Source organism: Solanum tuberosum, unplaced genomic scaffold (assembly GCF_000226075.1).
Source record: "Solanum tuberosum cultivar DM 1-3 516 R44 unplaced genomic scaffold, SolTub_3.0 scf00488, whole genome shotgun sequence".
Lineage (NCBI taxonomy): Eukaryota > Viridiplantae > Streptophyta > Magnoliopsida > Solanales > Solanaceae > Solanum > Solanum tuberosum.
Window position 1 is genome coordinate 176,253 of NW_006239411.1, and position 24,022 is coordinate 200,274.

General features: G+C 36.5%; 1 protein-coding gene across 1 annotated transcript; it reads right to left on the bottom strand.

Moving 5' to 3' along the window:
- Positions 1-23: 23 nt before the first annotated feature.
- LOC102577502 (glutamate--tRNA ligase, chloroplastic/mitochondrial) lies at positions 24-23,700 on the bottom strand. Its single transcript, XM_006364276.2, has 13 exons — positions 23,321-23,700; positions 23,054-23,172; positions 16,521-16,642; positions 16,035-16,217; positions 6,651-6,769; positions 5,973-6,021; positions 5,690-5,791; positions 5,429-5,531; positions 5,261-5,324; positions 4,624-4,738; positions 4,294-4,394; positions 712-868; positions 24-639 (listed from the first exon to the last, which is right to left on the bottom strand). The coding sequence occupies exons 1-13, from the start codon at positions 23,572-23,574 to the stop codon at positions 415-417; spliced, it is 1,713 nt and encodes a 570-aa protein (XP_006364338.1). The 5' UTR covers positions 23,575-23,700; the 3' UTR covers positions 24-414.
- Between the last annotated feature and the right edge of the window lie 322 nt (positions 23,701-24,022).

Here is a 24,022-nt window from a genome sequence, read left to right on the forward strand (position 1 = left end):
TAACTTGTCCGAATGATTATGACTTTTCCAATGAGTTGTGACTTCAAAAATATATCTTTGTTAGACAATCACTGGAAGCCTATACATGTAGAACAATAAATGCAATACATGGCCATTGTTTATGCAATGAAACCCAGTTTGGAGCTGCAATGCCCTGTTAACTATTCTACCATTGTTCGGTGAAAAATAAACGTAGTGTCACAATCAGCACAGCCTTACACGTGGAGGGGGAGGGGGAGGGGGAAGATACAGAAAAGGAATCCCACTAGAGATGGTAGCCCTCTTTGATTCCAGACGAGGAGATGCAAACACAAGAAAATCCCCCTTGTGCTCGCAGCTCCTCTTTGTTTCTACTGGGAATGGTGGAGGTAGAAGTCATACAATGGATAATCAAAACAGAATATCGCCACAATCTCAATGCGTTATAGCACCAGCAGACAAAGGCACATTTGAGCTGAACGACTCCCATTGAGTTTCTCTCAATATCTTAAATCTTTCATCAAATGTAACAAACCCAGCTTGGGGTGCTACAGAGCCAGATGTTCCAGCTTTATAGAGCAACACTGTGGTGGCCCCAATATCAGGTCCATGAAGCTTTCCTGTTAGCAACACCCGAAGGGGCATGAAGAGAGATTTTCCCTGGTACATAAAGCAACCTCATTAAATACTGAAAAAGAAACTTAAGAGAAAAAGAAAATACTCAGATCGAACCTTGCGCTTCAGCAATTTACCGAACTTCTTCACCCAGTTTTTCCATCCAGGTTGGCCTTCTGCAAGTGCACCACAGAGCTCGCCACTGTCATAGGCCGCTAACAAGCTCTTAGCAACTTCAGAGACTCCATCTTCTAAGATCAGTTTTCCTTCCGTGCTGCAAATGGCATACCATAAATAGTGTGTCACATACTATAAGCTTTTCTTCTTTTAGCATCATTTCAGGGTGTTTCTAATTGGTAATACATCGAAGCTTCCACTCCTAACACTGTTTGGAGATATTACACAACGCATATTTTCCTGACTGCTTGCACTTCTTACACTGTTTAGCTTAATGATCCTTCGAGGAAGTTAGAATCTGTGCTTAACATAATCCTTCAAGATTTTAGCTTATGATGTAACAAATAGTTTCCAAAACCACCATTTCTCTACACCCACTCTTCTCTCTTGTGCATCCCTTTCTCTTTCTAGGAGTCTGGAAATTATTTGGCATGCATCTCTTTTCCCTGGAGACTTGTAGTAGACAAGGCCCCTAGTTTGGACAATTTCATGTTGACTTTCTTTCAACACTGCTGGAGCAGATCAAGGGGCGGTGATGGAGTACAATTGCATTTCAAGAAATTAGGAAGTTTGAGACAAGCCTTTGACACATATTTTATTGTGATTTCGCTGATTAGGCAACGAGTAATTGAATATTAAGTACTTTTTAATAATTGTGGTATCCGGGCCAGCTGGATGCACCTCGACTAATTTCACAGGGTACCTTCTACCTCCCATCAGCATAGGTAGAGGGAAGATACCACCTAGTGCTTTTGCCTCCAGCGGAATTAGTGAATATCAATGACTAAGACCTTATAAATTACAAAGGTGTCAGACAAGACATCGTCTCCCAGAAAGAGTTCATGAAAGGAGGAGAGATTCTAGACATGGTTTTGGTGGCAAATAAAGTTGCCGACCCAACAAGAAAAAAAGGGAGAGGGATCTTATACAAATTGGCCCTCAGGAAGTTACAACCATGTGAATTAAAAGCTGCTGCATTTTATCATAAAGAATATAGGATTTGGAATAAGTTGAGGAAGTGGATCAAGTTCTACATCTCATGGTCAAGTACTGGATCCTAGTAAGTCGAACACATGCAGATATTTTGGTAGCTTGAGGGATCTGTAACAAGGAAACTTGTTGTCTCTTATGTTGTACATTATGGAAATGAAAACGCTGGGGCAAATAAGCAGAGATGTCATTCGAGGCTAACCTCCTGGGACAAAGGAAAGAATTTACAAGACTAGAAGATTGTTGAATTCAAGTTTGATTGACATACTCTAATAGAACACAACACATGCTAGCAAGGACTTATAGAGGTACAGAGTGAAGAGAGAGGGAGTGTTCTCAGTAAAGTCATACTATCACAGGCTTATATTGAAGGACGAGTTGGACTTTCTACACTTAAACTGTTTGGGTACCCAAAGTACCCAGAAACGTGTTATTTTTAATGGGCAGCAAGGACGATGACAAAAATTTGAAAAAAAAAAGAGAAAAATGGTGTATATCAACTGGTGTTATATGTGTAAATGTCCAGGCGAAGATGTGGATCATCTTTTGTTGCACTATCGGGTGGCGACAAGATTTTGAGTGGTATTGAATTGGCTTGGGTTAAATTAAAAGATGCCATAATTCTCATGGCGCAGCATAACGCACGGAATGTTACCCCTTAGCCCTCATGTGGGTCCTGTGGAGAGAAGAACAAAAAGGGTTTTGAGGGGATAGATTATGCACATATAAGGAATGGCCTATTGTTCGTCGTTAATTTTTCAAGCACCCATGAGGTCCCTGTTTGTATAGGAGATTGTGTATCTTCTCTAGAGAACTGTTTTTTTTTTATTGACAAAAAAATAAACTTCTCTAGAAAAAGCATATTTATTGTAGGTTCTTTAGCTTTTTAAGCATTGCTTGCATACAAGATTTTTCCCACATAAATAAAATTATTTGGCTTATAAACAGTTACTGATATGCAAGAGCAAAGTGTTGAATTAGCTTTCCACCTCCTGTTAATATTCAATGCTAGCTATATTGCTTCAGCTAGAGAACATTTTAATTACAGCTGCAGCATAAATGATGCTCCAGTTGGAATAGATAATTCAGAAAAGGGTTATATTTGCCCATGTACTATTAAAAATAAGCTATATTTGCCCTATGTCCTACATTTTCAATGAATATACCCCTACAATTATACTTCAGAATTATATTTACCCCTCGCCTGTTAAAACTAGCTATATTTACCCCTCACCCATTCAAACTAGCTATATTTACCCCACCCGTTAAAACTTCATTTTCAGCTTTAGACAGTCACATGTCATGCTCTTATTGAACGAAAAAATCAGCCTCATTTTTATAGAGTTCACTATAAAACACCAGGCTATATTTACCCCACTCTAAAGTGTAAATTGATTTATAATAGAACATTGAAAACGGAATAAATTGTTGCCAGAAATTAATTTTCTTTCTGGGAAAATAGCATGCTTTTTAAAAAAAAACTAGTAATGTTAAAACTAGCATGCTTTTTGGACAAAATCCAGAATTAAAAGTAAAGCACTCCACTATATTCTATTTTAAATCATGCCCAAGTGGTAATTATATAACTGAACATTACATGAGATTTAATTTCTCTCTTTTTAATATAACCTTTTTTATTTAATTTACAAAAAAATACAAAGTTCAACATATATATCACCCGCCTCACAACAAATATAAGTATTTCATCATTTTCAGCTATCATTTTAGCTCAAAACAATTGTCGCTTTAGGAATTCAAGATTAAAGTTGACAATTGTTTTCAACCACACCCTTAACATTAAAGTAGTTCTTTTTAGTACTACTCAATTCTCAAAAAGCATTTAATAAATAGGAATAATTTAATAAATTATACCTTGTATTTATTAAGTAAATTATAACTAATAAGACTTGGTTTTGTTGCATAAGAATGAGATGAAGGAATTGGGGAGAAGAAAGATTAAGGAGCTTTGGACCAACAATTGATTTTGCAGGCTCAACTACACCTTCCGGATAGAGAGAAATGAGAGTGATTTGGGTGCGGGCAAAAAAGTGAGGCTGATTTTTTGGTTCAATAAGAGCATAACACATGGCTTTTTAAAGCTGTAAAATGAAGTTTTAACGGGTGAGAAATATAGCTCTATAGTATGACTATAGGAGGATATTTGTTGAAAAGGTATAACGAAGGGTAAATATAGCTTATTTTTTATAGTAAAGGGGCAAATACGACCCTTTTCCATAGATAATTGGTTGCCTTTACAAAGAACCAATGTTTTTTGTGGAACTCGTCGTTTGTGTTCACTTGGTAATGGAGTAAATGGGAATAACTCTCCATTTTGCTATAATTTGTTACCTTTATTTATTCTAACAAAATTGAGCTCATTAATCAACAAATATTCTCATTACCGCCTTAATGATTAGACCAAATTGAAACCTCCATGTTTTCTATCTAGACTATTCATTCTCTTTGAGGAGAAATTTTTTCATCTTTTAGCATCACATAGGTATAGTTTTAAAACATAATTTCATGGATCACCTTGCCAAAGTTTCATATAAAGGATAAGATAGCAAACTTGAAAGTGCTTTCTCTGAATCTGGTATCAAGTCAATCCCATCTTTGAGGAGTAGAACAGCATCCTATATATACAGAAAATTTAACAGGTATAAGAACCATAACTCCAAAGTACATTGAGCAACAATTTTTTGAATTGATATTTAATGACTAGCATCTATGCAACAGCCATTGGGGAAAGATTATTAAGAAAAATCCTCCAAAATCTCATCGTTAGATCTCCACAAAGATGATTAAGAAAAAATTTTCAGTAACAATGTGGTTGAGAAATGAAAGAAAGAGGAAAATTTCTACCTGTATAAAAACTCCTTGTGATTCTGTAACGATGTCTGCATCCTTCCACCTTTCACCAATGATTTGGTTCAACTCTTCAGATGGAAGTGATCTCAAATGCTGACCATTCATCCACCTGAAGTTCATAACCATATTTTAAACAACAATCAAGAAATGTAATTAAATTTCATAATGTCTTGGTAACCAAGCCTATCCATGTAGCAGAAGAAAATATAGCAATGTATTGATTCGAGGAGGAGACAAAGTATTCCAGGGATTCTTTGCAAATTGGAAAATGAGAAAGCTTTCAATCATATGTACATTGGAATTGTTTTTGGGTTTCTTGCTGCATCTCCACCATTTGGTGGAGCTTATGGAATGAAGGAAGCATCAGGATGTTTGAAGACAAAATGTTCTGTTATACAAGTTAAATGCAGATGAATTTTTTTACTTTAGTTTTAGCTGTAGCATGGCAGATGTAAATGTTTCTGATGTCATGATTGACTTGATTAGTGAATTACACAACCTGTGATGGTTATTGTTTCTGGTTGTAACCCTCCAGCATTATCTTTTGGCTGTGCATATATCAATAGAAGCTACTCTCTCACCAATCAAAAAAAAAATGATATATATATATATATATATATACATACAATACCTTAACTTGGTCGAATCAAATATGGCACCACTTTTGTTTACACGTTCAATTGTGAACTTTTCAACTGCAAATGAAATGAGAAGCTATCACTGTTGAAATGCGAATAAATAGAAATGACAGCAAGGTAGCATTAGACATGTGAACATCAGCATAGAGGCAATCAAGTACCAAGCTGCTCAAGGGAGTAAAACTCATTTTCTGTACCATCACCCCATCCCAAGAGAGCTAGATAGTTCAACATTGCCTGAGGCAAATAGCCCATGTCCCTGAACTGTCAGCAAAAGGAAAACACTAAGATTTCTCACTTCACCAGCTAAAAAGGAAAGGGTAGATAACATCAAAGCAAAGGAATAACACATGTCTACCTGACAAGTAAACCCCTAAAACTGTTTCACAAGGAAAGCATGCAATCATGTGTCTGTCATTTACCTGACCAACTGAAGTTGCACCATGCCGTTTAGAGAGCTTGCTTCTATCAGGGGCAAGAATTAAAGAAACATGTGCAAAGTGAGGCATTGGAAAACCTAGTGCCTGCAGCAAGGTAACAAAGATTTTTCTCCATGAGCTTCTAAGCTTCTAAGAGAGAAATCATATACAAAACTATCTCATGATTCTTTTCTTCTTTTTCCGTTTTCTCTACTCTATTTTCCCCTTAAGCTTTTTTCCTTTTTTTTTTTTTTTTTTTTGGGGGGGGTTATTGGGAAAGCAGTACCTTGTATATTAATGCTTGCCTTAGAGTATTCGGCAAATGTTCCTCCGCTCTGAAGCATCAACATTTCATCAGTACTTGAGTACCAGATAATCAGTTCAAAAATACATGCTACATATGTAAAAGGTGGCAGTATCCATGTGCAGAAAACAAAATGATATAACCTATGTTACATGGAGTCATAGTCTCATCCCTCAGGTACAAATTACGCTCGATTTTTAGCAAGTTTTTAGAACATTTTCAAGGTAACCGTGTCATACCCATTTGACAATGGTATATCAAGACAAATGGATGAGTCCGTGTAAGATAGAGACAACTGAAAAAGAAACAAAATTGTTCTTGCACATGTTTCTATATCAAAAGAAAATCTATAATAGTCATTCCTTGACATTTCAGGGCCTCACTACCACCAATCTGAATCCATTTTCAAGTGGAATAAACTTTGATAATCAACATCTAGTAAACGCCACAACATTGAGAACTATATTTTAAACACGTATTTACATCATGACTGATGTTTCATTTTAATAACTAATAGATCATATAACTATATTATCCTCTTCACTGTCACCTCAACTTCTCAGTGGGAATTTACAATGTCCTTGGCCTCTAGCGCATCAGTTCCATCATACAGTATTTTTTGGGGGGTCATACAGTATTATAATTAGATCAATCTATTACCTTATGACATGGGAGATAGCCATAGTAGCATCATCAACTGTGACACAAAAATTGTAAACGGGTTGTCCATTACTTCTCATGATCACAAAGTCTCCAAGCGTGTCGAAGTTCCAACTGACCTTCATGAAAGTGTAACAGAGTCAGTCCACCATAATTACCAAGATGTACTAGCATTTTGCCCGTGCATTGCACGGGAGATTCCCAGCATTTATTTACTTTCTTGTCAAAGATTGAAAATCTACAGTTACATCATTTCAATCATTTACTCTTTTTCAAAGATATGTGAAATTTTAGTCCATTGCCAAGTACCAAGCAGCTACTATTACACAACTGTTTTGCAGAAATTATAGGACTTACCAATTAGATGAGTACATATTCTACCAGATATTCTACTCCTACTTGTTTCTTCCTAACCCAAAAATATAGAGTATGTAAGTGTTTTTTAATGAAGTAATAAATTTTATTGCAAAAATGTGCATGTATACAAGGAGTAAATCAAAATAGAAAACTCACAACAAGACATGATTTTCTACTAACAACACTCAATATTTTTACAAATAGGAACCTAGAGGGTGCACCAACTGTAAATAAGAGAAAAGAGGCTATTCATCAAGTGTACAAAATTTTCCACTACGCCCTTGGAAGTTCTCCTACTTCTCTCTCCATATGGTCCACATGAGTCCTAAAGGAGCAATATCCCATGCTGTAAGTCTTCTCTTCTATCTTTTAAAGACCCAACTAACCATTCATTATTTCATAGTGCCCGGCATCTCCACTATATACCCATAGTAGTTTTTTGTTGGTGTAACAATATTATTGAAATTATAATTTTTTGAGATTGCTAACTGTTTCTATTTCTGTAAATCAGTACATTGGTTGTACTGAAAACCATATTCACAAAATGAACTCTAAAGGCACTGTCCTATCCCTATAATGAGTCTAAAACATCAATGATAGAGACAGTGTCATTAGAGTAGATCTGATTACACCAAAAACACAAAGTTAGAATACAATTCAGTTTTACTTGCTGCATATTACTCTCCCTATAATCATAAACTCTAAGGATTTCTCTCTTTCCAGATGGTCCACCAAATAGTAGCAGGAATGATCCTCCAGTTGTTTTTGTTTTTAGCTTGTGATCCTGCTTCTTCCCAGCTGTATAAGGCCTCTGCAATTCTACCAGGCATGGCCCATGAGATGTTTAGTAGCCTTAGGAATAGACTCCACAATTGGCCAGTGACCATGCACTGGATGAACAAGTGATTGACTGTTTCTGCAGTTTCCCCACAAAAAAAAATATATCTAGAGCACACTGTAATCCCCCTCTTCATCAAATTCTCCCGTGTCAACGCAGCTTCCTTAGCCAGTAACCACACAAAACAGGACACTTTGTGTGGGAGCTAGTATTGAAATTTTTCAACCTCAAAATTGTAAGTTCCTCCTCAATCTGAAATACCAATGCACTTCTCCCCCTTATATACTCCATAACTGTTGGACCGACATCACTTTTTACAAGAGATTCTCAAAATATTGTTCATGCACCACTTATGTTCCCAAAACCCAGACTAAATGATATGTTCCCATTACACACTTCCAACACTTTTGAAATTTCCTCCATAGCCCACATCTGTAGGGGAGTGAGACAATTGTTTGTCCTCCATCCCCTTCCAAAACTCCATACTTCCAATCACCTCCCTCCAAAGAGCATTCACTTCTACTACAAATCTCCACAACCATGTCCCCAATAACGCTATTCTCAAACTTCCAACCAAACATGTGAAGAGAAACTATTTCCTTTGCAAGACATGTTTCCGACCAAATGGGTGGTGGCGTAGTTGGCTAGCACGTAGGTCTCGTAGCTTCTGAGTTATCCCAAGGTCAAGAGTTCAAGCCTCTCTCACGACACACAACTTTTCCAGACCCAACTTGTGGGATTTCACTGGGTATTGTTGTACTGTATCTGGTTCATTTCAATGAGCCATATTTCTGCACCCTCCATCTAAATTTCGTGTCCGCATAGTCAAATATCCTTGTAAGAGTGAAAATCGATTTCTTTGCTTCTATAGAGAAGTAGGACTCTCTGTCTCTCTAACATCAATTTTCTTCCAGCTCTCTTGTAAGCATTCAAGCTTTACAAAAGGTTAAAAAGAAACTATTCTCAAAGCATCTATGGTTCCTTTCCACGCTTTCTAGAAAATACACAAAGGGATATTTCTCCATAATTTCTTCAGCTTCTTCGTGCTACTGTCAGTTCCATCTGATTAAGATAGCAAAATTAATTTTAAAAAACTTCTTATCATTACCACTTTTGCCTACCTGAATCATTGAGAGAAGGGGCAAAAAAAATTGAAGAAATATGCAAAGTGTTTTTTATGTATTGTGGTATAGTATATTGTAGTACACTTTATTTTTTTTTCTGAGTCACTATTTGCTGGTTAACAATGTGGCTAGTAAAAAGTGGAAATGGTATTCAGTGCAAATTTACTCCCAGGCACATGTCCCAAAAATCTTTCTCTCTCCTAATCTAGGAGGGCAGAACTTCCCTCCAGTGACCTTCTGTCACCGGAATTCTCTCCTCTTTTCTTCTTCCGAACCAATATATTCTCTTTCCTTTTTTTTCCTTTTCTGACCTATTTCCTTGTTCTTGTTATCAATGGAGGAAGATATGATTTTCTTTGCAATGGAATTCAAGTCTTATGACATTGCTAGAGATGAATCACGAGCAGAGATGTAGTATGACTGGACTGAGAGAGGAAGGAACATGATGAGCAGAGCAAGCTTTAGTCAGAAATCGATGGAGTGGATCTGTTCGATCCTTAAGGAAACATAGTTAGAAGATGGAGAAGACAGGAGCATGTTTCACACTTATTCTGTGCAAGAAACTTTAACAACAAGGGTAGATATATAAGCATTATCAGCATTCAAGGCAAGAGCAGAACAGTATTAATAGTCCCAGAAATCTCATTCAATGCTGGCTGGTGGGATCTGGCCACCAAAATTGAAAAGCTCATTTCTTACAAAGCTAATAAGTCAGTCAATAAGAATTACAGAATGGTTGATAAAGAGATTCCATATGCAGAGACTGTCAGGAGGAGCAAATGGTCGTCCAGAGAGATCAATAGTGCAGTCATAAAGGAGAGAGAGGACACCATCTTCATAAATGGAGTCCTCAATCAACCTCGGAACGAGCTATTAGGCAGGAGCCTCGTTGGTAGCTTTCCAATAAATGGATCTGAGATGCCCACCCTGTCGGAAGTCCGCAGATGGGCAAGCAAAAACTGGAGCCAAGCCCACGGCCTTAACATTTACGAGATGGGAAACAACTGCTTTCTCTTCGAGTTTGCATCCATTAATGTGGCTGAACATGTTCTTAGAGGAAGATGGTTGTGGAAGAATCAAGGAGTTCGGCTGCAATGGTGGTCGCCGACTGCTGGTGCAATTCAATCTAGGGTTGCCATAAACCAGTCGTGGATCAGATTAGTGGGTCTCCCTCTACATCTGTGGTCTCCGAATGTATTTAAAGCAGTGGGGGACTTCTGTGGTGGCTGGCTGAAGACAGGGGAGGAAACAGAACTTCGCAATCACCTGAAGTGGGCAAGAATACTAGTCAAAGCCAATGGTATTTCCATTCCGAAGGAGGTGAAGATAGTTTTTGAAGGTATTGAGTATATCATACAAGTATGGGACGAAACACCGACAAGGTTTTTCGCCGGAGAGAGTGGCTGTGATGTCGTACAAGATAGGAGGACTCAGCCTTCAAACCAATGGTTATTACAGAAGAGTGAAACTTTGAAATTCACGCCTCTGCCAGCTGGTGACAGGAACTTTCACGTGGGGTGTTCAAAAGATTTTGAATATACTATAAGGGCACATGATATAGAGCAGCTGAAAGGAAAAGAAATTGAAGTGTTGGCCCTGGACCCACTGGCCCAACAAGCTTGTAACTTAAATGAAAAGCAGCCCAATATTTCAGATTGGACCTCAGAGCCTTTGCTCGATGAAATACAAGCAAATTACAGGAATTTGGTAGCATCAGACAGGAAAGGTGATCCAATCCATCTATTCTATGGAGACAGAGATGAGAATTTTGAATTCCTAGCGGCTATAAGGGACGACGACGATATGTCGATCATCCAAACAGAGGAAAGAACAACCACAGAAACACAAACAGAAAACAATATGTTAATGGAACAGAAGGCCGAGGGAGAAGGTATAATTGAAGACATCATACCACTAAATTCAGATGAGCATGAAACTGGTATAGCAGCAAAGAACGAAATTCCTTCATGGGTCCAACAGAATATTATCAGGCTCAGCAAAGAATTTGGGGTGCACTTTATTGGATGTGAAGAAGCAGCTCTGAATCTATTCATGAAATTGATGGCAAGAGAGAAGCAATTGAGAAGGTGGCTGGAGCTATAGTTCCTATGACTCCAACAGAAAAGATCCCAAGAGAACTCAAGAAATTGGAACCAACTAGTAACTTCGTGAGCTATGGTACAAGAAGCAGGGGGGGTTGTTTTATAGATGTTTTAAATGAAAGTTAACATAGTTTCATGGAATGTGAGGGGCCTGAACGATCCAAGGAAGAGGCTACTCATCAAAAACATGATGAACAATTGGAGGGCAGACGTGTTTTCAGGAATAAAAAATTAATGGAGATATAAGAGGGTTGATAAAAGAGATATGGGCAAATAGGAGGGTCAAATATGCACAATTAGAGGCATGTGGAACAAGAGGGGGTATCATTATTTTATGGGATAGCAGCATTTGGGAGGGTGAAGTTTGTGAAGTAGGGGATTACTGTATCACTTGTAAGTTCACCGGGAAAACTCAGGTTTTTGAGTGGCATCTATCTAGTGTCTATGCTCCTAATAGTAGACACAAAAGAGAAGAAGTATGGGGAGAATTGGGGGCAGTAAGGAGTCTAATTAGTGGACCCTGGTGGTGGCTGGGGATTTCAATGTAGTAAGGTACCCATCAGAAAAGAAGAATTGCAGGAGATTGAATACGGCGATGGAAGATTTCTCCGATTTTATAGAGGATATGGAACTACAAGATTTACCACTGACAGGTGGTAGTTTCACATGGAGGAAAGGGGACAGACAAGATATTGCAGCAAGACTAGACAGATTCATGATTTCTGAGGAATGGGAAGTTTCCTTTAGGAAGATTAAGCAATCAATCTTACCTAGAGTTACTTCTGACCACAATCCATTGTTGTTGGAATGTGGCAATTGGGAGACACAAACCTCTTATTTCAAGTTTGAGAACTGGTGGTTACAGACTCATGATTTTAATGAAAGAATTAAAGTCTGGTGGAATTCTGTAACTTACGTGGGAAGACCAGACTATATACTAGCTTGTAAGTTGAAGCTACTGAAAGTCAAGCTGAAAGAATGGAGCAAAACACTTCATGGCAATCTTGGTCTGCAGAAACAGTGCACTCTCAACCAACTAGCTGATCTAGATTTGATTCAAGATCAGAGAACTTTATCTGAAGATGAGTTCTACTTGAGAGCAGTATTGACCGTCGAGTTGGAGGAAATTGCCAAGAGGGAGGAAGTGGCTTGGAGACAAAGATCTAGGGGCCTTTGGCTCAAGGAAGGGGACAGGAATTCAAAATACTTCCATAGGATTGCAAACTATCACAAGAGGTACAACAACATTGACAAATTGACCATAGATGGAGCTAATGTTACTGAACCAGCTGGGATCAAAGATGGGATAATTAGTTTCTACCAGGAACTATATACTGAGTCAGAAGTATGGAGACCTCAATTCAATCCTAGATTCCAACTCATGATCAGTGAAGAGGATAATAGTGCACTGCAAGGCCAATTTGAAGAGCAAGAAATCAAAAACAGTGTGTTCTCATGTCCAGGGGATAAGGCACCAGGCCCAGATGGTTTCTCAATGGCATTCTACATACAGTGTTGGGAAGTGATTAATGGGAAGTGGTAGCTGCTATCCAGAATTTCCATTATCAAGGCTATTTTGAGAAAAGTTTTAATGCCACTTTTATAGCCCTGATTCCTAAGAAAGTGGGAGCATCTGAATTGAAAGATTTCAGGCCAATTAGCCTAATTGGGAGCATCTACAAAATCATCTCAAAGATCCTCACAGAGAGACTTAAGAGGGTTATGCCGAAGTTGGTAGATGATCAACAAATGGCCTTCATAAAGGGTAGGCAAATCATGGATGCCATTTTGGTGGCCAATGAATGTGTAGATGTGAGAACCATATCCAAAGACCCAGGAATTCTTTGCAAGCTAGACATAGAGAAAGCTTATGATCACTTGAACAGGGAATATTTGTGGAGCACACTCAGGAGGATGGGGTTTGGCAACACCTGGATAAAGTGGATGAGGTTTTGTATAACCACAGTAAAAATCTCTGTTTTGATCGATGGCTCACCATCTGGTTTCTTTTCTTCTGAGAGAGGATTGAGACAAGGAGACCCCCTTTCTCCTTTTCTATTCATCCTAGCTATGGGAGGTCTAAGTGATATGCTGAAGGTTGCTCAGGTTAATAACAGAATTAGGGGCTTCAAAGTGAGTGAAGAGGAATCATTGGGAGTGTCTATCTCCCACCTACAATATGTTGATGACACATTAGTGTTTTGTGATGCAGAGAGTGAACAGCTGAAGCACCTAAGAATTATTTTCATTCTGTTTGAAGCAATATCTGGACTCCATATCAATTGGGGAAAGAGCTTTATCTATCCTGTGAATGAAGTACCAGAGATCATCCCCTTGGCAAACATATTAGGTGGTAATATAGGGGAACTTCCCACCACCTATCTTGGCATGCCTTTGGGAGCTAAGAGAGAATCCTTGAGTATCTGGAACTCTGTGGTGGAAAAATGTGAAAAGAAGTTGGTGAACTGGAGAAGTCAATACTTATCCTTGGGTGGTAGAGTCGCACTTATCAACAATGTCCTTGATGCCATGCCAACCTATATGATGTCCCTCTTTCCTATGCCTGGGAAGATCATTCAGAGGCTGGACACAATTAGAAGAAATTTTCTTTGGCAAGGCAATGGAGAAGGGGAGAAGAAATTTCATTTGGTTAAATGGGATGTTGTTATATCCAACAAAAAAGAGGGAGGTTTGAGAATTAAGAATTTGAAATCCCACAATAAGAGCCTTCAGCTAAAATGGCTCCGGAGACTAGCAACAGATGATCAGAGCTTATGGAAGGACATTATCATTGCAAGATATGGAAAGGAAGGACCATGGACTACTAAGGAGGTTAATACTCCTTATGGTGTGGGTCTATGGAGAACTATTAGAAACCAGTGGCCAAGAATGTGGAGTAACTCTGTGATTAATGTGGGAAATGGGAGGAAAACCTTGTTCTGGAATGATATATGGGTGGGACAAACACCTTTGAGACAACAGTTCCCAGACATTTATATTCTCAATCAGCAGAAAATGGCTACAATTCTAGAAGTCAGAAATGAACAAGGATGGAACCTGACTTTCAAAAGGTTCCTCAATGACTGGGAAGTGGAGAGAATGGCTCAGTTCTACAATACCTTGGAACAAGCCAAGAACCTCACTTGTGAGGAAGACAAATTGATATGGAAGCTGGAGAAAGATGGCAAGTTCAAGGTGAAATCAGCCTACAAATTACTAGACATTTCAACTGAAATCAAGGAGTTGTGGCCTTGGAAGATGATCTGGAAAGGGAAGATACCACATAAGGTGGCTTGTTTCACGTAGCTTGTTGCAAGACAATATGTACTGACCCAGGACAACTTAATGAAAAGAGGAAGGGACTTATGCTCCAGATGTTTTTTTTGTGAATCTGAGACAGAGACAATAAACCATCTTTTTTTGCATTGTAAAGTGACTGAGAAACTATGGAAGTATTTCATTAACTTGAGACGTATCACATGGACCATGCCTAGAAATACTGCAGAAGTCCTAGCATGTTGGAATAGAGATGGAAATCAGACAGGACGCAAGGAGAGATGGAAGATTGTCCCTACCTGCATCTGGTGGACAATATGGAGGGAGAGAAATCAAAGATGTTTTGAGAACAAGAGTATCCCTTTCCAAAGCATTAAAATGAATTGTTTAGTGACCTTTTACTTTTGGTGTATTCATACTATTCCGAAGGATCCGGGGGACATCACCCTTTTCTTAAATAGTTTATGAGGGAGATAGGTGTTTAGATTCTTTTTGACAAACCCTCTATACTTTTGATGTAATTATTACAGGAGTTCACTATTGGAATACTTCTCTGTTTATAATACCAGTTAACTTTCTCAAAAATATTGTAGTACCTTTTTTTATCTAGTTTCTAATACATCTAGGTTCCCTATTTCTCAATTTAAACGATTAGTATCCTTGGGTACTTTTTTATCTAAAAAAATTTCTACAATCTCTTAAGTTCTACTCCATTTTATCAATTTAATTGTCTCTCTAACCAAGCATACATGAGAAAGCAAGAAGTTGAAATTATTTAAATGAGAGTAAGCACAAAAGTGAAGCTAAAGCTAACTTTTGAAAAGTTTGAACCATCTCTAGTATAAAAGTGGCCCACCTGCGATTTCCCATAATAGATATTTGAAAGTGTTCGAAAGTATGTCAACAGCAAAGGTTCCATTTCATGAAAATTGAGAGAATTTGGGAGAACCATAACATGAGTATGATGTTTAATAGTAGATGAGTAGTATCAAAATATATTGACATGACATGACATGAAGAGAGTTTTAAAAGACATATTAAACAACCACCTTTCAGTTTTACTGTGAAATTCAATTAAATTATTATAAAAATACAAGATTTTATGATATAAAAAAAAGCTATATAAGGTTGATAAGGTTCAAACCCCCAAGCAACAGTAGCTTAAACTCAATCACCAAAGCATTATAATCACCATATTACTACACAGCATTTACTGAGTTTGAAGCTACCAATTGATAACCTAGAGAAGTTAGTCCTCCTATCTAAACAAGGAAATAAAATTGTGTAATCATAGCTCTTACTTTTAAGAAATATATAGTCAGCCTCCAACTTAAAATCATATAAATCCATCCTAAGATAATTGTTCCCTGCCAAGAAACTACTCAGAACCACCACCCTTCTTCCTTCATTTTCCTTGAGAAGGTAACCCCCCCCCCCCCCTTTTTCTTCTTTTATTTCTAATCTTCTAGAAGAACCGAAAATAACATCAAAACACAATGTTTTAAGCAATAAACTTGTCATTGTTAGGTTGGACAACATCTAAAAAAAACCTCTTCAATTTATTCACCAGTTGGCAGTTCAACATTATAAGTCTAGACTGCAATTATGACAATAAAAAGAGGAAAACCACCAGCCTAGATGGGCATATAAATTTACTGGTAAAAAACAGTAGAGAAATATCACTAACTTCACCACGAATGAGGTCATCAATTTTTAAACTCCCTTCTTTCGGTACTCGAAACCGATATGTGTATGGGGTCCCCTTTGCCAGCTCTTCTAGAACTTCCTGCTCTGTAGCACTGGCCCACCTCCCAGTGTATACGGGAGGCAACTGCTTCAATTTTGCCATCTCTTTCATCTTTTCTAATTCCTAAACAACAGAAAATGGTTACTGTATTACACAATCATTCAAAAAAATATACTAAAACCACAAAGTGGACAAACGTATTGACCCATCAAGCAAATAGCAATGGAGCAGTTTAAGATGGCATCAAACTTGAGGGCATCATGCTTCTGAAACTAGTCTAATAGGTGGAATCTGAAAGAATAGCAGCACGAATATCTGCTTCTTTCAAATTACATTCTAGATGTACAGATTTTTACTCTCAAAATTCTTACTGCAAAACTCGGTGAGCACTACCAAAGGAGAGAAATCAAAATTCAGTACAATCACCTCATTTGAGCAAAAACATCGATAAACATGACCGGATTGTAAAAGTTTTTCAGCAAATTCCTTGTAAAGGGCATTCCTCTCAGACTGCCTGTATGGGCCATAGTTCCCACCAACTCCAGGACCTTAATAAAAAACAAAAAATGACATCATTTTATATTTATTTTTTTGATAGGTAAAAGAATGTCATCAGTACAGGTGATCACTTAGTAGAGTTACATCTTAAGGAAAAAATTGAAAACTAACACAGAATTTAAATACTGTCTCACTTCACAATGACAAGTGACGAGAATATGATTCCTCGCCTTCATTATAGGTCTCGTGATATAGTATTTTCTACTAGCAAGTTGTAAGATTCTCCTGATTGAAAACTTACAAACAGGCTATTATAAAGGCAACAAGCACTTAACAGGTTATAAAGTAAAATAAGATCAGTTTGAATCAAAAGTCACATATTCAATCTGGTGTGATTGATAAGGAAATCACTGTTGCACAGAGCTGGACTAATGATGGTTGGAAGTTAGAATTTAGAAGAATAGCGACTGGGAAATAGAGAGAGTTACACAGTTATTACAAGTTCTGAATCAAACTAAAAGTGATGGATAATCGAAAAGATACCAACTACATGGCTGAAAGATAAGAATGATGGCAGCTTTAGTCTTAACTCTTAAATCCTGTTATCAACTTTTGCTAAAGAATGGGACTAATAAAATGAGGAGGAGCCTTCGAAGAAGCTTCGGAAAACAAAAGTTGGCTATCTTTGGGTGAGTTGCTACAGGTGAGGCATGTCTCACACAAACCAAGCTGCAAAAAAAGAAGAGGTTTTCATTTGTGCAGCAGGATTTTTATGTGAAGAAGACATAGAAACTGCAAAACCTTTTTTTTAACATTACTTGATTCACAGGACAGATCTGGAGTATGTTTTTGAACGTATATAGCATCAATTGGGTGATGCCACGGAGACAGGGTATATAAACAAGCATTAGCTTCTCAATGGGGCTGACAGATGAGGGGAAAAAAATCAGAAAACTATGGCATTTTATTCCTTAAGCAATTTTTGGACAGTATGTCTTGGACGAAATCATAAATTTTTTAAAGGAATTTAGAGAACATATCTCTCGTAATGTATAGATGCTTATATAATATAAAGTGTTGGCAAAAGGATATCATATACGCCATAGAGTCCATGCTGAAATAAATAGATGGTCAAGGCACTATGTGAAGGAATTCCTAAATTTTGGCGAACTTTTGCACTTTCCACTGCCTCCTTGGAGCTGACTTTTGTTAACAAAATTCTCTTACTTATTGAAAAGAAAAGCACATTCAATTAGGGCCTGTTTAGAAAGCCACTCTGGTAATTGGTTTGGTGTAATTGGGTGTAATTACACTGACTGGCCTGTTTGGTTGGCCATGTAATTACTTGGTCAACAGGTAATTGCGTGTAATTGGCAGGGGGTCATTACACTCTTCAATTCCCCGGGAGGGGCAGTGAATTGCTAGTCCATGTAATTACAAGTTGATTACTTTTCATTTCTATTTTATTTATTTGTTTTAATTTATTTTTTTATTTCTATTATTTTAAATTCTTTTTTTTTTTTTATTATTCTAAAACAAATTAAAAGTTTATTTCATATTTTTTATATTTCATTTCCTTCTCATTCTAAACCTTTACTTCATCCATGCAATTCTTCGTATTATCTATTTTTTATGTCATGCTTATTTTTTTTATTGGCATAATTTTGATAGTATTCTAATGTCTAAATTAAAGTAGAATTCATTGTTGAGTAAGGTTATAGACTTACGTCTTCCTTTTCTTTTAAATCATATTTATGTTTGTTTTGAATTTAGAACTTATGTTATATTTCCAGTTTCATTTGTTTTAGTAATATTGACTTGAGACTTCACATTACAAGTCATTTATCTTTTTGTTAGACTTGATAGATTATCTTTTTGCCAAATATTTTAATAATTTATGACATTTTATTTATAATAGTAATCTTTTTGTCAAACAAGCATTTCATGATGTTCATAAAAATCTTATACTTTCAATTTTTATGATCAATACAACTGAAATATATTAAATTTGATAAATAGAAATCAATTATTTTTTCATAATATTAGTTAAAGAACATGTGCTTATTAATTAATATGTTTTCAAAAGACAATATATATCTTAAATATTTAATTTAATATCATTAATAAAGTTTCTTATTTTTCTAATATAAATTTTAAATAATTAACTTTTATTTTAAAACTTAATATAATCTTATAATTGCAATTGTGTGTCCAAACAGTACATACACGGTGGCAAACAAACAAGCAGCGTAATTACTAGGTGTGTTAGGCTTGTAATTACTATTCCTAGTAATTACACCAATTACAATTACTAGGTGACTTTCCAAACAGTCCCTTAAGGCTAACTAGCCCTAATTTAGCCTTTTGACTTCAGCATTTAATAAGCCAGAAAATGTTTCATCTTCATTGGATCAACTTGTGACACTGAATTAGCTATTGAACTTTGACAGTTTTGTATATGCAGAATATTAAATTCCAGTTGCATTGGCATTTGACACTAGGTGAATTCTAGCACAAACAAGAATTTATTGCTCAGCGATCAAAAGACCCATCTAAACGTTCCATTCTAAGGGGTGCTAAAAGACAAGCAAAATTGCACCTACCTAAGCTTACTCAACTTAGGATCGACTACTTCACAAGCCTAGTATAAAGAGAAAATACTTTAAATGGGGTTCGAGTAGAATCACATTGTAATGGAGTTGGTTGCATACCTGTTGGATAGAGCTTTTTGTCAAATCTTCATTGAGAAAATAAACCATGAGCTTTTCAACCCACTACAACAACAACATACCCAGTGTACTCCCACAAGTCGGGTTTGGGGAGGGCAGTGTCTACTCAGCCCTACCCCTACCTTCCCCGACCTTGTGAAAGTAGAGAGGTTGTTTCCGAAGGACCCTCAGCTCAAGTAACCACATATAAAAAAGAATTGAAAAGGAAATACTATTGTGAAGAAGTTGTGTTAAAAATGATGGAAAACGAACAAAAGCAATAACAAAAATACGATAAACTAAGCAAAAGGTAATAAAAACAACACGTAATAAAAAAATTGAAGAATAAGATAGTAAGGGAGTAACAATAATACCATTGATAGGGAAAACTAGACAATGATCAACTACCTACCAAACCTTTTATTCTAATCCTTGACCCCCATATCCTCTCATTGAAGGTCATGTACTCGGTAAGTTACCGGTATGTCATGTCATGTCCTGCCTAATCACCTCTCTCCAATACTACTACGGACTATCTCTAATACATTAAACCAATAAGAAAAAATTTATCGATTTTCGGTTCATTGGTTTTGGTCCTTTCGATTTAACCAATAAGAAAATACTTATAAAATAGATATATGACTTCTCTAATGAATTTGATGCGACAACACAATAATGTAATGAAAAAACTATACAAGTGTAACACAAAGAGATATTAAGAGGAATAAGGTTCTTACTTTAGATTTTGACGTTTTGTATAATGTGAAGTTGTGAACTAAAAGTCACTTTGAAGTGTGAAAACTACTGAGGTATTGAGATAAATATTTACTCCCTCCGTCCCATTTTATGTGGCAACATTTGACCGGGCACGGAGTTTAAGAAATAAATGAAGACTTTGAAATGTTTACCAAATTGCCCTTTAAAAAGTAGACTCGCTTTTCTCTCTCTTCATAAATGTATTGGAGTATTATTTTAAGATTAAGTGGGACCAACAAGGGTAAAAAAGGAATTGTACCTTTAAATACTTACCATATAAGGAAATATGACATTCTTTTTTGGACTGACCAAAAAGGAAATGGTGCCACATAAAATGGGACGGCGGGAGTAATATTTATGTACAAGTAAATGTAGAAGATTACTAGTCTTACTGAGTTATCGGTTTACCCAATATTAAAAACCAATACCGAACCGATAACCCTATATTTTTCTTTATAAAACCATTAAAAACCGTTAATCCAATAACCCAATAACAATAAACCAATAACACTTTTTTCGGTTTGGCTTATCGGTCGGTTTGGTTTTTGCACACCCTTACTCTACCTTTACCAAGCCCATCATATCCTACCTCTCACATTTTGTTACTGGGACCTCTGAGCATTTTTTTCACATGTATGAGTGTTGCCTTCCTCGTCTTGTCTGCCTTTTTTGTCTTGTCCACTACAAGGTTCAATCACACCTTGTCCAGAATACACCTCGTTCCTAACCCTATCTCTTCTAGTATGCCCACACATCCGTCGCAGCATTCTTATTTCCGCTACTTTCATATTTTAGACATACGAACTCTTGACTGGCCAACACTCCGCCTTATACAACATAGCTAGTCTAACTATCACTTTATAGAATTTACCTTTAAATCTTGGTGGCACATTCTTATCACATAAGACACCAGATGCAAGTTCCATTTCATCCATCTCACTCCAATACAATGTGTAGCATATGTAAATCGCACTTCATATCCCCATACTGCTCCACCAATCTCCTTACGAGATGAATGGCTTTTGTACTTGAAGCCCCTGGCATGAATCCAAATTGGTCCTCGGTAATAGACACACCCCTCATCACCCTCTTCCAAATCTTCAAGCATGGCTTAGCAACTTAATACCCTTAGGGGTCGTTTGGTTTGAAAATGAGTTATGATGGGATAAGTTATGTTGGGATAAGTTATGTTGGGATTAGTTATGATGGGATAAGTTGTGCTGGGATTATTTCTTATTGAGTGTTTGGTTTGTTATATTCAAAATAATATATATTGATAAATTTTAAGAACAAGTTGTTTGTTTACAAAATTACCCTTCACTTTATTTAATTTTTTTAGTTTTCTTTGTGAGCTTTAGTTATTTATTTTTTAAAATAAAACTTTTATTTTATTTAACATAAATATTTTTGTTTATGTATTCCCATGATAACTACCATGTGTATTTAAAAATATAACTTTTTTTTATTTAGCTTAAAAATAGAACTTCCCTCTTTAGTTTGTTAAAGAGAAGAAAATTTATGAGAAATCAAAATAAAATAAACATAAGAATTAGTCAAATAAAAATTATATTTATATAGTGTAATTTTTTAATAGAAAAATATGAATGATTATCATAAAAATAAAAAGTAGTAAATATTATTATACATGATATTAAAAATAATGTAAATATAAATAAATGTGAAAAATGATGTATAAAAAGGATTTAAAGGGATATATTTGTCATTAACCTATTTTATCCCGGGATAAGCTATCCCGGGATTACTATACCACCCAATGTGAGGGATAACTTATCCCGGTACTAATTCATAATCCTGGGATAAGTTATCCCAAGCATTCCAACCAAACAAGGAAATAAAAGTTATCCCGGGATTAACTTACCTTATCCATTACACCAAACGACCCCTTATAGTTGTTACTCCCTCCATCCTATTTTATGTGGCACCTTTTCCTTTTTAGTTTGTCCCAACAAAGAACGTCACTTTACTATAATTGGAAAAAATAACTTTACAATTTCTCTTTTACCCTTATAAAATGATTTAGAACCAAACAAATATCTAATAATTATTTTTAGACAATAAGTTTCAAAAATCTTTTTTTTCTTAAACACCATGTCAAGTTAAATGGTGCCACATAAAATGGAACGGAGGGAGCACAATTTTAAATATCACCTTGTTCTTATACAACGGGGTCATTGCACAGACCTCCCTTCTTTGGGTATTCTAGACATCCTAAAAATGGTATTACGCAAGCCAGTGAGCCACTCCAGACCTGCATTGTCGACGCTCTTTCAAAATTAAAAAAATATGGCTGAACAAGCAAGGCTCAATGATGAAATTTTCACCAACAAAATCAATTAATGAATCGCTGTCTTCTTTGGCCATCCTTGTTTTGTCTCCGTTGTTGATCAAATGTGGGTTTAGCATGTGTCCTACTTTGTATGTATATGATAGTAAATGTAAGAACCGCACTCGGATTGGTCCAGAAGTGAAAGCAATAACTATTTAACTTTCTGATGAACTAAGCTTCTATTAGTTGATAAAAAGATCCCATCTGATAAAAACACGGAACTCTTCTAAATAGAAGCAAATTCAAGAAGGAAGCTATAAAGTCACTTTTTGACAAAAACGAATGACTAAAACATCTCCTTTTTTCTTCAATAATATTGATGTTGATCTTATTGATCCCAACTTGTTCGAGACTAAGACATAGCTGTTGTTTACATAATATTGCTGCTGATTTGGGGATTAATAATAATATTTTTGTATCTAGTAAGGCTTATATTAGATGTAAGCTCAGGTCAAACCTTTAGTTCTGCGGAGCAAAATAAACTTGTCCATGCTTTTGGAGGTTTTTAAGCTTGTTTTCAGTTTTGAACAAGACTTGCATGCGTTCAATTATGTCTACTTTAGCATATTCAATTTGCACATAAAACAAGAAATTAACATTATAATTCTGCAATTTAGCTATGCGAAAGAAATGGTGGTGGTTGATGGAACCTTCGTCCCAAGCAAGACCAAGCCAAGAAAGGTCGCGAAGCACGGCCTCCTCGGACTCCCTTGTGGATCTTTCCAGGTCTGTGTCTTCAATCCGGAGTACAAATTTCCCACCTTTCGACCTGTCAGAGTAACATAATTGTTAACAGAGAAAAACAACTAAACAAAAGCGCCATTACCCGTCGTATCAATGGTATTAATCAAGTATAGCCGTAAACTATGATGAAGAAATAAGTAAATTGGATGACAAGGCAAAGAACCGGGACGGACCGCGCATATAAGTAGTTAAAGAGTGCAGTTCTAGCGCCTCCCACATGGAGATTACCGGTAGGAGACGGCGCAAAACGAACTCGGACTGCCCCTTCATCTCCTGCTGAAGCATAAATTGAGAAACTTCTTCTCCGGAAACAGAGACTTTGCCGGTACCTGCGGTGGCCGTTGCGACAATATAGTAGTGACTGGCAATTCTTTAACTCCGGGATCAACCTTGCTCTAAACCACGGCGCCGCCGCCACCGTCGCCATTCTTCGCTCAACTTCGATACAGCCGCCAAAAGACAGATTTCAAGCTTTCTATTCAATCTTCAATTCAATGTCAGGATAACGCTTTCGAGACGTTTGGGAGTACGAATCCTTGTGCACTGCCTTATTGAGTCTCGTCAACCTTTAACCCGACTAATTGGCCCGGCCCAGGCCGTCTGTAAGGCTCCAAACCCGATTATAAATTTTGCCGGCGGAATTAATTACATATTTTAACTGTGCTCGCGCGTTGCGTGGATGATTTAAAATATATTAATTTCATAATTAAAATAACTAATAAAATGTATTATACACATAATAATATATTTAATTTATAATAGTAATAATAATAATAATAATATACAAATCATTAACTGATTTATTAGAGCACATTAAATTAATATTATTAATACATATATTCATTTTAAAATATTATATATGTAGCTGTCTCAAC